This window comes from Erinaceus europaeus, chromosome X (genome assembly GCF_950295315.1).
Source record: "Erinaceus europaeus chromosome X, mEriEur2.1, whole genome shotgun sequence".
Classification (NCBI taxonomy): Eukaryota; Metazoa; Chordata; class Mammalia; order Eulipotyphla; family Erinaceidae; genus Erinaceus; species Erinaceus europaeus.
The window spans coordinates 4,990,376-5,006,827 of record NC_080185.1 but is presented as its reverse complement, the minus strand read 5'-3'; the positions used below and the strand labels follow the sequence as shown (position 1 = coordinate 5,006,827).

At 49.6% G+C, this 16,452-nt stretch overlaps 1 protein-coding gene across 4 annotated transcripts in view; it reads right to left on the bottom strand.

Annotated features, from left to right (window-relative positions):
• Positions 1-13,296, bottom strand: part of CD99L2 (CD99 molecule like 2) — a 73,619-nt gene extending 60,323 nt beyond the window's left edge. For 2 of the 4 annotated variants that reach the window (XM_060183540.1, XM_060183541.1), the window contains exon 1: positions 13,114-13,296. In XM_060183540.1, the coding sequence (XP_060039523.1) occupies positions 13,114-13,180 (67 nt within the window). In that variant the 5' untranslated portion in view covers positions 13,181-13,296. The remainder of the gene's footprint in view (positions 1-13,113) is intronic. The other 2 variants (XM_060183538.1, XM_060183539.1) reach the window with 2 other exon arrangements.
• Positions 13,297-16,452: the final 3,156 nt, after the last annotated feature.

Here is a 16,452-nt window from a genome sequence, read left to right as displayed (position 1 = left end):
CAGGAAGCCTTAAAATTCTCCGAGTGTCCCTGTGTCACCTCTTTGTCAAAACACTAACTTGGATAGCCAAGGAAATGGCTTCAAGGGTAGACTCCTGACACTGCAGGGGCTGGAGCAGTGCACTGGTCTCCCTCTCTCTCTCATACATCTTTTATAAAAAATTAAATAAAATTACAAGATGAATTACATAGTTTCCTCCTCAAAGCTACATCATCTTGTATGGAAAAATCTGTCAGGAAAAAGGATGAAGTGAGCATGACTTTTTTTTTCTTTAACAGCTGACTTGCTCCTTCAGTTTAGGTTCCTAAAAACAAACTCCAAAGTTTCACTTTCTGTTTTTCTTTTCTGCTTTTCTTTCATAAGTCCCACATATGAGTGAGATTATACTGTATTCATCCTTCTTTTTTGGCTTATTTCACTTAACATGATTCCTTCAAGCTCCATCCAAGATGGGTATGGTGTGGTATACTGCACCAAAGCAAAAAAAACTCTGGGGAAGAAGGGCAAGGAGAGAGTTGGGGAGGGATATCTTGGGGTTCTGGTGCATGATGGTAGACAGGGACCTAAGTTGGGAGTGAAGGTGTCTTGCAGACACCTATCACGGGGGAGATAAGAAATTGTACCCATGTGTCAACACGTATACTATACGCGCCATTAACTTCCACCCCCCCAATTAAATGATTAAAGACATGAAAAAATTATGCCCACTCAGAAATGGGAAGGGAGGATTACTAAGGGGAGGCAGGGGACCCAAATCCCTGAGGTAGATAAGATGATTGTTTGGTGGAAGATGAAATGTACTTACACCTACCTTGGGGAAATGTACCCTTGTGACAACAAAACCCCCAACATTTTCTCCATAAACTGATATTAAAATAGGAAAAAAAAAGATACCATGATCCCCAGTGGCTGAGGAGATGGCTCAGGGGGTAGAACAAATGCTTTCAAAATGCCCATGTTCTGCCAAAGAAGCAATTACAGAAGCCAGACCTTCCACCTTCTGCACCCCACAATGATCCTGTGTCCATACTGTCAGAGGGATAAAGATTAAGAAAGCTATCAAGGGAGGTGGTTGGATATGGAGCTCTGAGGGTAGGTGATGTGTGGAAAAGTACCCATCTTATCCTATGGTCTTGTCAATGTTTCCATTTTATAAATAAATGAATAAATAATAAAAAAGAAAGCCACACCCTTCTTTTGAGTCTGCAGTCACCTTGAGGCTGGCCTGTGCCACCTTCCAGCATCTTTCCCTGAGCCATGGTGTAAGGTGGAATTATCTAGGAGTGGTTGAGCTCTCTCTAGCTCCAAGCAATGCTGGCCTGAGAAATCTGTTGCCCAGATTTCTCTTGTAACCACGGTAAACACCTGATATTTTAGAGTTTATTATAAGTTTTGGCCTATTAGAGGGCATGTAATGCTATCTTGTTACAACCTAATTTGCATCTCTCTGATCACTAGTGAGGTTGAGCATCTTTTCATATGTTCGTTGTCCAATTTGATTTCTTCTTTTATGAACCGCCTTGCCTGGTCAATGTTTGGGCTCATTTTTGTGTGTGTGTGTGATTCCTTTGCACTGGTTCTCAGACCGTGAAACATACTGAAAGAAGACCAGGACCCCATCTGAAATAGAAGCTAACAGGGACTGACACCGATCAGATGGGGGAAACCATCTGGAAAACTGTGCAGAAGCTATCCACCTGCAGACACTGATAACAGTTGGATGTGACGAGGTGGAGCTCCCTGCTCTCCAGCAGCCCAGAGTGCGAGTTGGGGCTAATCCACAAAGATCAGTGGAGACGTGCTTTACCCCCAGCCCACCTGCCCAGACGCAATGTTAAATAAATAGAAAACCTGAGTCTATAGCATCTTCTTGCAAAGTTCACAGTCTTCATTTCAAGCTCATTGAGGTGCATGCTTTCCCCTTCTGCTGATGGCTGGCTCAGTGAGTTCTTTATTTGGTCACAAGAATCCAAGCATAAGCCAAAAGAAGTGGCAAAGTAGAAAGACATACAGGCAAACACAAAAGAACGCAATCTTGAGAAAGCAGGCTAACTCTGGGAAGAACAGCAGCCCGACCCTGAACTGTACATCGAGTTTATGGACTCGGCTCATGAATAGTAACCCAGTATGGAGGAATGATTAAATAAGCCCCGTTATGCCCCCTTTCCCTCCTCAGTGCATTTTCTGCAGTGTCCATGGTGCCAGGCATGTGATGAGATAGGAGGCATAGGAGAGATTCCACTCAAACAAGGCTCTTTTTATTCTTCTGCCAAGGACCCAGGTTTGAGCCTCCACTTCCCACCTTCAGTGTTTCAGGTGTCTCTCTTTCTCTCTCCCTCTCTATTCCCCCCCTCTCAATTTCTCTCTGTCTATCCAATAAAATAGAAAGAAAAAGTGGCTGCCTGGAGCAACGGAGTCCTAGTGCCAACATCAAGTCCCAGAGATAGCCATGGTGGTAATAATAATAATAATAATAATAATAATAAATACTTAAATCAAGAAAAAGAAGCTTTATTATGTAAGGCTCGCATGGGAAGATCATGTCTGTATCAGTTGCACTCTCCACGACCACCCACTCTACTCACTCCCATACGAGCAGAGATGTCCTGAGCACTGGATCTGCTACGGCCATCAAATCAGAAGCAGTAGCAAAGACACAGTTGAGGTCAACACGGCCACAGCTATGGCTTCCCTCTCCTTCTGATCCTCCACCGTGCTCAGCATGTAAGCCACCCTAAAGTTCTGGTGGCTTCTCCTCAGCACCCCACTACCTAAGGGACAGTGGTGCTGATGAGGCAGTTGCAGCCAACATAAGAGTAGCAGCTCATGTGATGTCTAACAGTGTCACCGCATTGTCCTGGTACTAGGCCACTGTACTGTTCCTGGAAGTCCATATGGGGTCAAGGGTCTCACTACCGGGAGGCAGAAGCAAAAGGCTGGAAGGAGGAGGTGCTTCTGGGGCTGTTTCTCCTGGTTCCCCCTCTCCAGGCATCTGGCTCTCTCTTTCCCTCAGCCCCAGCCCTAACTGTTCTGGATTCTAAGAGCCCTTCACCCTGGGAGCCTATGAGCAGTAACCACTATCCCACAGTGGAATCCCAGTCTCTGTAAATAGTCTTTTGGTAAGTAATTCAATTACAACACTGAACGTACCACCCCTTTCCTGCCAGATGTGGCTACTGGGCCAGGTATTGTCCTGGATGCTAGGTATCCACAATGCAGAACACCAACAAACATCCTACCTTTTTGGACCCTAAACTGAGTGATAGGAACATGCATTAATTAGAGATACAGGTACAGTCGTGTTATTAGCAGAGGCCCAAAACACAGTCAGGAGGTGGACCACACACAGCTGTATCATGTAGAGGTTAAGAAGCCAAGAACAAGCAGGGTGGATACAGAAACATTAGAGTTGGAGGAGGGAGACATCAGTGCTGAGGAGAGAAATCAAGCCTTGGGAGGGGGGTGGGGGAGTCACAAGCATGTGAGTGGGAATTTATTTAAAGCCAGGAGGCTGGTGAAGATACCTGTGAAGACTGAAGACACCTCGGAAGACTCAAACAGAGATACCCCACAAGCCCTGAGGTGGGTGAGAAGTGTAATGGAGAACACTATGGGATGAACATCCTTATAGTCTGGCTTCCAGAAGGAGGGAGAGCAACACAGAAAGCAGCAGGGACTCTACCCCCGACACACAGCAGTCAGAAGGTAATTAACCAGAACCCCCAGACTACAAGTCCAAGTGGCGTGTTGTATGCGACACATAAAGATTAAAATATAGTCTTTGGTTCTTTGGAGGTGCTATTTTAGATAATTAGATTTTTTTGAGCTAGAGTGGAGTCAAATGAATGAATGATCTTAAAAGAGAGAGAGAGAGAGAGAGAAAGGGCAGCTGATAGTAATCAAAACTGCATGGCACTGGAATAAAAATAGACACAGAGATCAATGGACTAGAACTGAGATCCCAGAAATAAAACCCTCACAGATAGGGAGTCAATTTATGACAAAGAGGCCCAGAGAATAAAATGGAGACAGAAGAGAATTTTTGATAAATGGCCTTCAGAAAACCACACAACCACCTGCTGAAGAATGAAATTAGACCACTATCTTACACCATATACAAAATCGGACTCAAAATAAAGACTTGGGTGTTATCCCAGAAACCATAAAATATCCAGGATAAAGTTCCATTTTGTGTGACACACCACCTAACAAAGTTATAGAATCTAGATACAGACCAGGGCCCATGGGAAAGGGCACATGTGCACATGTATCCATAAGTTAGGGGGAAATATACACCTTAAAGTAAAAGTGTGCAATAGTCTGCAGTGACTCAGTAAGTGCAGCAAGCAAGTAGAAAGGCCTAAAAAAAAAAAAAAGACACCATAAGGTACTTAATCAAATAGTTTCTACTTAGACCTAGATAGCCTCCTCACTTACTTCTTACTGCACCTCCCTCAATCACTCTAAGCTTAGCCCTGTCAGATAAAGTAAGGGCTACAAAGCTGGATAAGGTCAAGAGACCAGCACACTCTAATGATGGCCTTTTTTTGGACACTACCAGGCTACCCCATCATCCGAGGTCTTAGCCAGGGAATCCTGGGATTCCCACACAGACATGATGGGCCTAGATCTCTAGCAGACCCTTCTGTGCACCATCACTGGTCATCTCCATGAGGAATAACATCATAAACTCTCTTGTGGGCCTCTGCACTGTTATTCTACATCGTCCTCAATGTAGAATAACAGTGGTAGACATCGCCCCACTCTCTGAAGGGAGGCTGGGTCAACATATTCTGCCATTTGAGGAAGACTGATCCTGAAATGAGTGTATTTTAGAATGTTCCTAGCTATGACCATGGAATGTGAGCTCATACTGACAGGGATACAGAGGTTACACTGACTCCTGTGATAAATACAAATAGACATAGGCCCTGGGTCAGACTGATGGGGTTTACAGTTAATGGTATTTATATACTTTCCCCATATTTGGGAGCTACTCTCTGCCCTTATCCAGCTTTCTGGTCCTATTCCCAACTATGACACAATGCTCCCAGACAATACTCTGTGCCAACCTGCACATTAGCTGTCTGGCCCAGGGAGAAATCAGTAAAGTTATGGGCCTATGGGAATATACCTAAAATAGACTTCTAGCATCTTCCAACATGAAGACTCTAAGTCGCATCTGCTATAGTCTTACCTCTAGGTTCCTGATTATTAAACAAGTTGTTCTGTTTTATGTCTTCATGCTTTTCAGCCACCATGTTGCAGATGCTGCCATGACACCAACTTGACTTCCCTGGGCTGACGACCTCACCAATGTGTCCTGGAACCCCACCTCCCCAGAGCCCTGCCCCACTAAGGAAAGACAGGAACAGGCTGGGGGTATGGATCAACCTGTCAACACCCATGTCCAGTGGAAAAGCAATTACAGAAGCCAGACCTCCCACCTTCTGCAACCCATAAGGATATTTGGTCCATATTCCCAGAGGGATAAAGAATAGGAAAGCTTCCAGTGAAGGGGAAGGGATACAGAACTCTGGTATGGTGGGAATTGTATGGAATTGTACCCCTCTTATCCCACAATCTTGTTGATTACTACTAAATCACTAATAAAATAAAAATGAATAAAAAGAAGGAAAAATATCCAGAATAAAATATTGGCAGAGCATGTCATGATATGACTTTAGGGATGTCTTTGGAGATTGGGAGTCTAAAATCAAGAAAAACAAAAACAAAACTCAAAAGCTTCTGCACAGCGAAAGAAATCATCACTAAAACAAAAAGACCCCTACTGAATGGGAGGAGATATTTACATGCCAAACATCAGACAATGGGCTAGTGATCAAAACACATACTGAAGTCACAAGACTCAGCAACAACAACAAAAATAAACAAACCCATTAAAAATGAGAAGCTCTGAATGGAAAGTTCACTAAAGAAGATATGCAGATATCCGTAAAAAAAATGCCCACCATCACTCATCAGAGAAATGAAAATCAAGACAGCAATGAAATACCACCTTATACCTGTGAGAATGTAATACATCAACAAGGACAGAAATAACAAGTGGTAGAGAAGGTGTGGGAAAAAAGAACCCTTTTACACTGTTGGTGGGACTGTGATGGAAAACATTATTCAGATCTTTCAAAATCCTAAAAATAAACTTTCTGTAGAATCTGGCAACCTCTCCAACACACATACACACATATCAAAATACAAAACCAAAGAGGTCATTGCCCACCCAGATTCATTGCAGCACTATATACAGTAGCCAGGATTTGCAAACAACTCAAATGCCCAAAGATAGATGAGTGAATAAGAAAGATATAGTCTATGGGCTGGGGAGACTCTATAAAGGTTCTGCAAAAGAAGTTCCTGTTTCAATTTCCAGCATCACCATAAGCTAGAGCTGAGCAGGGGTCTGGAAAAAAGGGAGTGTGTTTAAGGGGGTAAGGTATAGTTTATATACACAACAGACTAGGACTCAGCTCATCTCACTCATAGGTGCAACTTAAGAAACGAAGCAAAGGGGAACGTATGAATGAAAAAAAAAAAACATTAGTAAACCCTTATCTAGATTGGCAGATCTGAGGATACCAGCAAGCAAGGAAGGGAGGGAGTTCAAAGGAGTTGTGGGGGGGCAGTGCACCACTGTGAAGAGAGAGGGTACTTTGGTGGTGGGTGAGGTGTGCTGTATTTCAGGGAGATGTGCAACTATACCCCTGAGATAACTCTCCAGCAAAACATTTACTTAGTAAAAAGTAAATAAATACTAATTAGATGTTTATGGAAACAAGGACAGCTATGAAGGTGTCTTGGTGGTAGAACTGAGGGCTTCATCCTTGGCACTGCCTATATGGGTGCTCTGGCCCTCCTCACTCTCATAAAATTAAAAAAAAACTGAGGGGGCGAGTGGTGGCACACCTGGCTGATTACACATATAATTGAGCTCAAGGTTGGGAGCTAAGCAGTTCTGCGGGTATCTCTCTCTCCTTTTCCCACCTCAATTTTTTTCTGTCCTATCAAATAAAAGAAAATCAGAGGGAGGGTGGCTGCTGGGAGCGTCCGATTTGTTATGGAGTCATTGAGCCCTAGCAGTAACCCTGATGGCAAAAAGGAAAGGAAGGGAGGAAAGGTGGGAAGGAAAGATCACTGCGGTAAGAGGGCCCAGAACTCTGAGGGTCACCAAAGGGACACAAGGCCAGCTCAGTGATTCAGGGCAGGGGGTTGTGGGGGCGTGGTTATAGAAGATCAGCTCGAGTTCTCATAGAACCCTCCAGAGCCCAACTGGATGTAGTCAAGGATGCCAAGAAAGACAGCACCAAGAAAGAAAGGCAGTGTTTCAAGGGAGTCTAACTCTGTGAACAGCCAGCCACCTTCTACCTGTGTGCTTTAGTCACCAGCTGGCCACTTCCTAGTTCTGCCAGCTGGCGGGGGCCACCATCAAATGCAGGCATAGGAGTCCATTCCATCACCCCACCAGCTGCAGCAGGGACTAAAACAGAAAGCTTGTCCCAAAGAGCCCTGAGGATCTTCTGGAAAGTCTTGGCTCCTGCTCCTCTGCCTTCTGAGCCAGCAGGAGGCAATGGAACCTTTCTCAGGCCGTTCCTAACCCCCCAACCCCATTCTGCACTGGAAAGCTGCCCCCTCTCTTTCTATTTGGGGCAAGATGTCCCAGGAGATCCGAGCTGCAGGCCACATAGCAGCCTTAATTCCACCTTACTACTCAGTCCCCTTCTCAGCAAAGCTTGAGGGGGCAGCACCCAGAGACCAGGATGCGGACATCTCAGTGGGGCTGAGTGCAGCTTCTCACGAATTTGGGAGGACTGGAAGCTTCCACATGCCAACCAAGAATAACTAAGAGTCAGAGGGCTGGGTCTGTCTAGGGAGAGCTAGGAGACCCTGCAGCCACTCCCCCCCCCCCCCCCGCAATCCAGCAGGAACAGGAGATAGAATACACAAACAGGAGGGGCACAGTGCTAGGAGAGTCATCAACTCAACTCTGAGTTTCTAGAACTCTTGAGAACCAGGCCAGCTCCTCCCACCACACATCCCCAACACCCACAGGGCCTCATGGACCTCCTCACTAGCTTCCTTATGGGGACACCCAGAGGCCCCTCCCTGGGCCAGAGTCCTGTTTGTTTATTTATTTATTGCCACTAGGGTTACTGCTGGGGCTCAATGCCAGTATTACAAATTCACCCCTTCCAGCAGCCAAATTTTCTGTTTCTTTTTTTCTTTCTGTCCTTTCTATTTTATTAGGACAGAGGGAAACTGAGGAGGGGGAGACAGCAAGGGAGGGCGAAAGAGAGACACCTACAGGTCTGCTTCACCGCTTGTAAAGATTCCACCCTGCAGGTGGGATGTGGTGCTCTGAACCTAAGTCCTTACAAATGGTAACATCCGGGCCTAACTGGATGCACCACTGCCCAGGAACACCTATTTTATAAGTGATGTGGGGGGGGGGGGGACAGGCCTGTGATGTCAATGAAGCAACAGGAGGTAAATCCAAGCAGGTGACATCAAAAGCCACCAGTTACCAGAGCCCATCAATCCAGCACAGTGTATGCGGCTGGGCGGCAGAAGGAAGTGCACATAATGGTGACCCCGACACCTCCAGCAAAGCATCCCTATTCTCCTTTCCAGAGACCATTCCCAAACTCAGGTTTCAGCAGTACTGAGCCAACCCTTCTGAGCCCTGAGGGAGGGGCTTCCTCACCCACCTGACTCAGACCCCAGAGCCCAAGCCAGACCACAGACTCTGGCCTGCACCCTAGCCTGGCATCCCAGCGCCCCAGCCAGACTCAGGGCCTCTAAAGACCCACCCAGGCATCACCAGTGGTCAGCCCCTCATTTCTGCATGAACAATGCAGTCTATTTATTTATTTATTTTGCCACCAGGGTTACAGCTGGGGATCAGTGCCAGCACTACAAATCCATCACTCCTGGTCACTATTTTCCTCCCATCTCCCCTTTACTTTTTATTAGATAGAACAGAGAGAAATTAAGAGAGGATGGGGAACATAGAAAGGGAGAAAGAGAGACACCTGCAGACTTGCTACACTGCTCATGAAGCATCCCCACTACAGGAGGGGAGTCAGGGTTCAAACCCTGGTCCTTGAACTCAACTAAGCACACCACCACCTGGCTTCTCATTTTTTTTCTGCATAAATTACATACTATGTGATGCACCCTCTCAAAGTGTACTGTGAGGCAGGCACTGGCGCTCTTCGATCCAGAACTTTTCTTATCGTCCCCAAAGGAAAGTTGTCCCCATTGGCATTTGCTGCCCACTGCCGTGGCAACCACAAATCTGCTGTGTCAGTGGGTCTGCCAGCTCTAGGCATTCTACATGAGTGCAGATTCACAAAAGGCTGGCTTTGGCAGATCTCTATACAGGTTCCAGTTTTGTGCCCTGCCCGATCACCCCTTGCTGGGAAGGTATAGTGCAGGTGAGTGCTCCCACAAAGAGCCCAGCCTAGGTCTGGCCCAGCCTGGGCCTGGTGTTGGTCTGCTTCTAAATTCTGCTTATAAGATCTTCTGTTTTGATCATCACATTAGGTTCCCTTGTATTACTTACAATGTGGTCTATTTACATAATCACTGTTTTACCTGGGTCCCGCCCTGCCTGCAGGGTATTGGTTTAATCCCCACTGGTTAGATGAAAGCTTTCTATGCTCTGTTTGTGCTTTTTTTTTTTTTGCTCCGCCCCCTCTCGTAGTCATTTCCTTTCCCTTGTCACTTCCAGTGAAGGGATGCATCAAAGGCGATGTATCTGATTAATAAACGAGATACTGCGTCCCAGCTCAGCCATGAGTCCCTGGTCGTCTGTCCCCCGCCCGCAAAGCTAGACCCGCAAATGGCACCCTGAACTGGGACCGGCAGCCTGGCCCCTCCCTGTAGGGGCACAAGGACAGATTGCCACCAGCCCATTGTGCTTCTTATTGGCCTGTCACTTGCCTGGACCCTGGAGGCACCCGTGCTTGCAACTCCCTGTTTGGGGTTTTCAAGTAAACCAGTCCCACACCTCACTGGGTTATGTGTTTGTTTTTGTTGTTGTTGTTTTGTATTTTTATTGCCACCAGGGTTATCTCTGAGGCTCGGTGTCCGAACTATGAATCCACCACTCTCGATGGCCATTTTCCTTTTTTTTTTTTAAATGGATAGGACAGAGAGAAATTGAGAGAGGAGAGGGAAATAAAGAGGGAGAGAAAAAGAGAGACACTGCAGACCTGCTTCGCTGCTTGGGAAGTGTCCCTGTTGTGGGTGAGGAGCCAAGGGTTCAAACCGGATCCTTGTGCGGGCCCTTGTGCTTAGTACTATGTGTGCTTAACTGGGTATGCCACTGATTGGTCCCCTATGGTTTTCATCTGAGAAATGGGCTGCCACCCACTGCTTTTTCAAGACTGCAGGAGAATGGTCCTAGTGGACCCTGGAGACCAAATGAGTGACAGTGCTGACCCTGTTATGATCACAAAGACCAGCTGCCATTTCTGCAGATGTGCTCAGGTGAAAGTCCTTCGCAGGAGCTATCAGAACCTGGAAAATACAGAACTAGAATCCTGGGGGCTGGGTGAGCCTGGGGCAACTTGGTGGCACCTGGTCATTGAGGACTGGGACTAGGAAGCAAGAGACCCTAGGCCAACCTCACTGCTGTGACAGGAATCACACAGTGTACTTACTTCCACAGAAACAGAAACCATGTGGTCTGGTAGGTAAAGTGTTGGACTCTCAAGCATGAGGTCTTGAGTTTGATCCCTGGCAGCACATGTACCAGAGTGGTATCTGGTTCTTTCTCTCTCTCCTCATATCCCTCTCATAAAATTAAAAAAAGAAGAAGAAGAAAGAAACAGAAACCACCATCTGGCACATCCTTTCCAAGCAGGGTGTCGTCAGCGGCTCCAGGAAAGCTAGGGTGGGCTGGTCCCAGCATCTGCACCATGTAGGTACCTCCGCATGGCAGCCCAGAAACCTACAGCCCTTGATCTGAGAGGCCGCCAGTACCCAATCCACATCAGTATTCTAATGTGCCACTGAGAGTCCCAAAACGAGGGTCCTAACCTGAAGCCATTTTTTGCCCCAGAGCCCTGCTCAGCTTCGGCTTCTTGTGGTGCAGGGGACTGAATATCGGACCTTTGGTTCTTCAAGCAAGAAAGGCTTTTTGCATCACCATGATACTATGCCCCTGACCACTGAAGCCATTCTTAATGAGAGTAACAGAAGCTCTGTGGGTAGCAGCCCTGTGTGGGCGGGATCCCCTCTTCCAAAGTGCATGAAACTCTGCATCCAGAAGGAAGGGGTTATACAATGTGCGTAGCGTGCCTGGCAGACACCCAGCGTTCAGGAAAGCATGTCTGGCCCCTTGCAGACACCTTTGGGAGGGAGCCACCAGGCACTGCGGAAGAGGAAGCCACAAGATTCAGAGGACTTTCCCAAGGCCACATGCCTGTGAGCACAGGGGGTGGCTGCCAGGCAGAAGGGTATTACACAAGGTTCAGGGAAGCTGCCAGGCTTGGGACCAGTTCCCAACTCAACCTGTCATACCACAGGAGGCAAGTTATTGCCTCAGTCCGCACCACCTCCTTCTCTTCTGCAAAATGGCTGCACCACCAGTGGCAGCAAGCAGGTAACGTGTGAGGGTGGAGGGAAAGTGGGAAAGGGATGGTGCCTGGACCAGATGGAGTGTCTCAGTCTGCAGATGAGCACCTGCAGGGAACATCTGGAAGGAGTGCTGCCTCTCTATCTGCTTTTGCACTGCTGCCTTCAAGGGTTGCCCACCCATAGACTACATGAATCCAATGAGCAACGAAACTTGTTTCCAACAATGGCCTCATAGTGGAAAGCGGTATCTTAACCCCAGAGGGTAATGTGAAACAGAAAACTCCACAACCACGCTTTAGTCATTTTTGTAGCACTAATATCCAGACTGCAGTTCCTGTCAGTCTTGCCTCCCTCCTCCGCTGCCCCCACACCCAGGTCAGTCCCTAGAGGACAAAATGTGACTTGTGTTCCCTGCTGGGTTCTCAGTGTCCAGGACAGAGGGAAGCCCCCTTTGGGGCAAGCAGGAAGACCAATGTGTGTCGGAGGCACAGGAGCTATGCACAAGGGACAACTGCATTTCTGTCAGCGTCTTGGCCAGCAGTTGCATGTGGCATAAAGGCCACTAGGCTTTTCTGCTAGGACAGAGTGGTGGGTGTTCTGAGCTCCTGTGTCCCTCACTCATTGTCCCTCACTAGGGGTGCTGGGTAGCTCACACCATACTCCTGTGGCCAACTGCAGTGTTCTCTGCAGCCTCTGTCCTGATGTGGACACCAGATATAAATAAGTGTAAGTTGATTCTTCTGGGACACATCAGAGAACCTATTTTCAGCCACCGACTGCACTTGCTTTGAGAAGACGCTTCCTAAACTTGGTGACTGTGCAGGACACTACCCGCAGAGTCCCACTTGGTAGGTCAAGGCGGGACCTGAGCCTCAGCGCTCCTGTCACAAGTCACAATCCAGGGACCACAGAAGGAGCAGTCAGGGTCTAAGAAACTTTGTCCCTGGGTGTGGCAGGAAATCCCCTTTCTTCCTCCCTCCCTTCCTCCTCCTCCTCCTCCTCCTCCTCCTCCTCCTCCTCCTCCTTCTCCTCTTCCTCGTCCTCTTCCTCGTCCTGGGAAAAGTATCACCAAAGGGGTGAGTACCAGAAAGAAGCAATACCTGCCATATCGCCACCGCAGCCCCACTGGTGACAAAAGGCAGCAGGCTTGCGCTCAGGATGCCCGCACCCCAACCAACCCCCACGCCCGCCCCGGGAATCTGCTGCACGTGGCGGCAGACACCAGTGCTCTCTTCAAGTGCTCCCCAAAGCACAGCTGGGGACAGCTGTCAGCAGTGGTGACAGGTGCCAGCTCAGGGCTGCCAGTGAGGTCGCTCCCGCGGTTCTGGCCTAACAGCAGGAAGGGCCGGGTCCCCCGGGTCCCGCCGCCGCCGCGGGGTCGCCGCAGGTTCAGCTCTGGACCCGCGGCCCGGCCCCGGCAGGCCCGCTGGCAGGGATCGGGTGGCTGCAGCGCCCCGCGGAGAGGGCGGGCGCCCCTAGGGTGGGGGCCCAGCGCACCGCCGCCCGCCTTACCTCTCTGGACTTTGGCGGCCAAGGAGAAAGCGAGGTAGACAAGGACCGCCGAGCGCCAGGCCGGCATGGCTGGAGCTGGCGGAGGGGCCTGGAGGTGGGAGCCAGCTCGCGCGAGAGCGCCAGAGGGGGCGCCGGGCGGGGACTGGAGGGGACTGGGACAAGGGGCGGGCCCCGAGCTCCGTCGGAAGCCCCGCCCACGGCCCGCGCGGAGCACGGACGACGGGGGCGCGCCGGGCGCCATCACTGCAGACGGGAGGGCGGAGCCGGGTCTGCAGTCCCGGAGGCGGGGCCGTGCGGCGGGGGGCGGGGCCCGCGCAGTAGGCTGCATGGGCGGGGCCCGCGCAGTGGTGTGCATGGGTTGCGCTGGCTGCGGCCCAGCGTGCTAGCTGCTGGCCACCTCTAGCGGCCGGTTCCGGCGGCAGGGTGGCACCGCTCACACTCCAGTGGGCGCCGGCGACCAGCGAGCTTTCCAGAAGCTACCCCGTGCCCACCCCTGCGGGTTCCGCGTAAGCCCTATCCCAAGGGTGGGGAAAAGGCAGATCTCGGGCGCGCAGGTTGCGCCAACTGCGCGGAGGCGAGCCGGGACTGGGGCGCAGGGGCAGTGTCGAGAGGGTATGGGGCGCGGGGTGGCTGCGTTGTTGGCTCAAGTTCACAACCGCAGGGGCTTGTCTGTGACCGCGCGCGCTGGGCCAACAGGCGCCGCAGTGCTTCCCATCCCCCCCCACCCCACCCCCCGCACTCCCTGGAGGAGTCCTTCCGGTGCAGCTTTCCAGACCCTGAAGCTCCCTGACCAGCCACCAGCGAAAAGCCAGCTGCAGCCTATGCCACAGACGCAAAGGCTCCAGGGCCACCGGCTTCGGAGGACAAAGAAAGCGCGTGGATCCTGCTCCACCAGGATCCCCTCCACCCCGCGACCCCAGGGCCCACAGCCTGCTCCCACGCACTCCTCAAGCCCCCACTGTCCCTTTGGCAGCTGCCCAATGCCCATGCCCTCAGGCTCATGCTCCCTCACATCTCGCCGTGACTCCCACTGCCCTTGAACCTAATGGGGCGCAGGGGGCGCGGTGAGGGAGATGGTCTTCCTGACACAGTCACGGAGCCCAATTTTCCCCATGTGACTTCCATGTGTGCTCTGAGGTCTGGAACTGCAAATGGGACAGCTAAGCAATACGTGTTGTTGACCAGAGAACAGCCAGAACAGTTCATGGTCTTTGCATACAGTGACATAGGTGGCACATTCCAGACATCCACAGAACTCTTCTTTTCTATTCCTAGTGACAGCTGCAGGTTCATCTCAATAAAGAAGAAGATAGGGGGTCAGCCAGCACCATTCCTGCAGTGTCAAAGCTGATCGGGTACCCACTTAGTTACAGGTGCTGTACAACTCCCCAGGGTGGAAGGCCTGGCAGGCCCCACCCAGGCTGTGCTCAGGATTGTAAGGTGGGGGCGCCCCTATACCTCACCTGCTGGTGGTCGAATAGCTAAAGAAATGCTGGCAAGTGGGGCGCCCCTATACTTCACCTGCTGGTGGTCGAATAGCTAAAGAAATGCTGGTGACTATTCCAGGCTGTAGATACCCACCAAACTTTTACCAAATTCTGGGGACCCCAGGTCATTTGCTTGCTTTCTGGCCACAGTGCTCCTCTCTGTAGCAAGAGGACACTAGACACCTTGGTTCTGAGGGCCCCTCAGGTCTTGTGGGTGTCGGTCCAGTCCTGGCTTTGCAGTCTTCAAGTGAAGATTGGTTTCAGATGTTCTTAATTATTATCTTTATTTATTTGATAGACAGCCAGAAATCAAGAGGAAAAGGGATATAGAGAGGGAGAGAGAGAGACACCTGCAGCATTGTTTCACCACTCCCAAAGATTTCCCCCTGCATATGGTGACTGGGGGCTTGAACCCTAATCCTTGCTCAATGTGACATGTGCACTCAACCAGGTGCACCACCACCCAGTGCCTCCAGTTTCAGATGTCTTTCCTTATTGCAGAAAGACAACCAGAACAGCACTCTGGCTTATGCAGTATGAGGGGTGGTCAACTCCAAGGCTTCACAGAGACAAGTCCTGTGCTTCTACTCACAGAGCCACCTCCTAAGTTGCTGCATTTTAAAAAAATTAATATATTTTAAATTTCTATTTATTCCCTTTTGTTGCCCTTGTTGTTTTATTGTTGTAGTTAATGTTGTTGTTATTGATGTTGTCGTTGTTGGATAGGACAGAGAGAAATGGAGAGAGGAGGGGAAGACAGAGGGGGAGAGAAAGACAGACATCTGCAGACCTGCTTCACCACTTGTGAAGCGACTCCCCTGCAGGTGGGGAGCCGGGGGCTCAAACTGGGATCCTTACACGCCAGTCCATAACGATTTGCGCCACGTGCACTTAACCTGCTGCGCTACCGCCCGACTCCCAAGTTGCTGCATTTTTAAGGGTCAAAAAATAATCAGTTTCACATTGTTTTGTGACCTGAGACAGGTGTCTGGAGACTCAGCTGACTGTTTCCAAGAAGCTGGTGGGAACACAGCTCTGCTTCCCCCACCTAAGTTTGTGTTGTCTGACAACGTTCTCTCTGCCAACAAAGAAGACTTGAAGAATTGCAGCCTGCACAGCTAAAATTATTGACTAGAGGAGAGAAAGAGAGAGAGAGAGAGAGAGAGAGAGAGAGGGAACAGTGGTTGCACAGCAGACTTTCATGCCCAAGGCTCTGAGGTTCCAGGTTCATCCTGCAGTATCACCATTAAGCCAGAACTGAGCAGGGCTCTGGTATAAACAAATAAATTAAATAAATATAAATAAATAAATAACAATATGTGTTAGCCTTCGACACTTACCAGCCTCCAGCCCACATACCGGACAGGCAGACTGAAAGAGACTGAGCAAAGACTCAGACTGTCAGGTGCAACTGTGGAGTCGTGGGCATGTGCTCACTCCTCTGGAACATGGAACATACACAGGACACAGGAAAGGACACTTTACCACATGCCAAAAGACACCATTCAAAACAAAGATTATTGATTACTGTGCTGCACACACGCTACCTAGGTCAGTGATCCTATTTCACACCAATCTTCAGCTTGGCTTCTCTCTCAGCCTCTCATGAGTCTGGTTAGCCTAAGTCTCAAAGGGTAGATGCTCTGAGGGCTTTGTACCTGGGAGGCTAAGGGCCTGCCCAGAACTGGCTGAGCCTTCTGCTCCACAGCTGATCCATTGACAATCACAAATGAACATGAACTTGACTTACATGCTGGCATTTCTATGCTTAATCCATCGTCTTTGCAGATACACTACCACTGCACACCCTACCCCCTTGTCCCCATCCCCGCTTCAAGCTTCTTCCCACCTG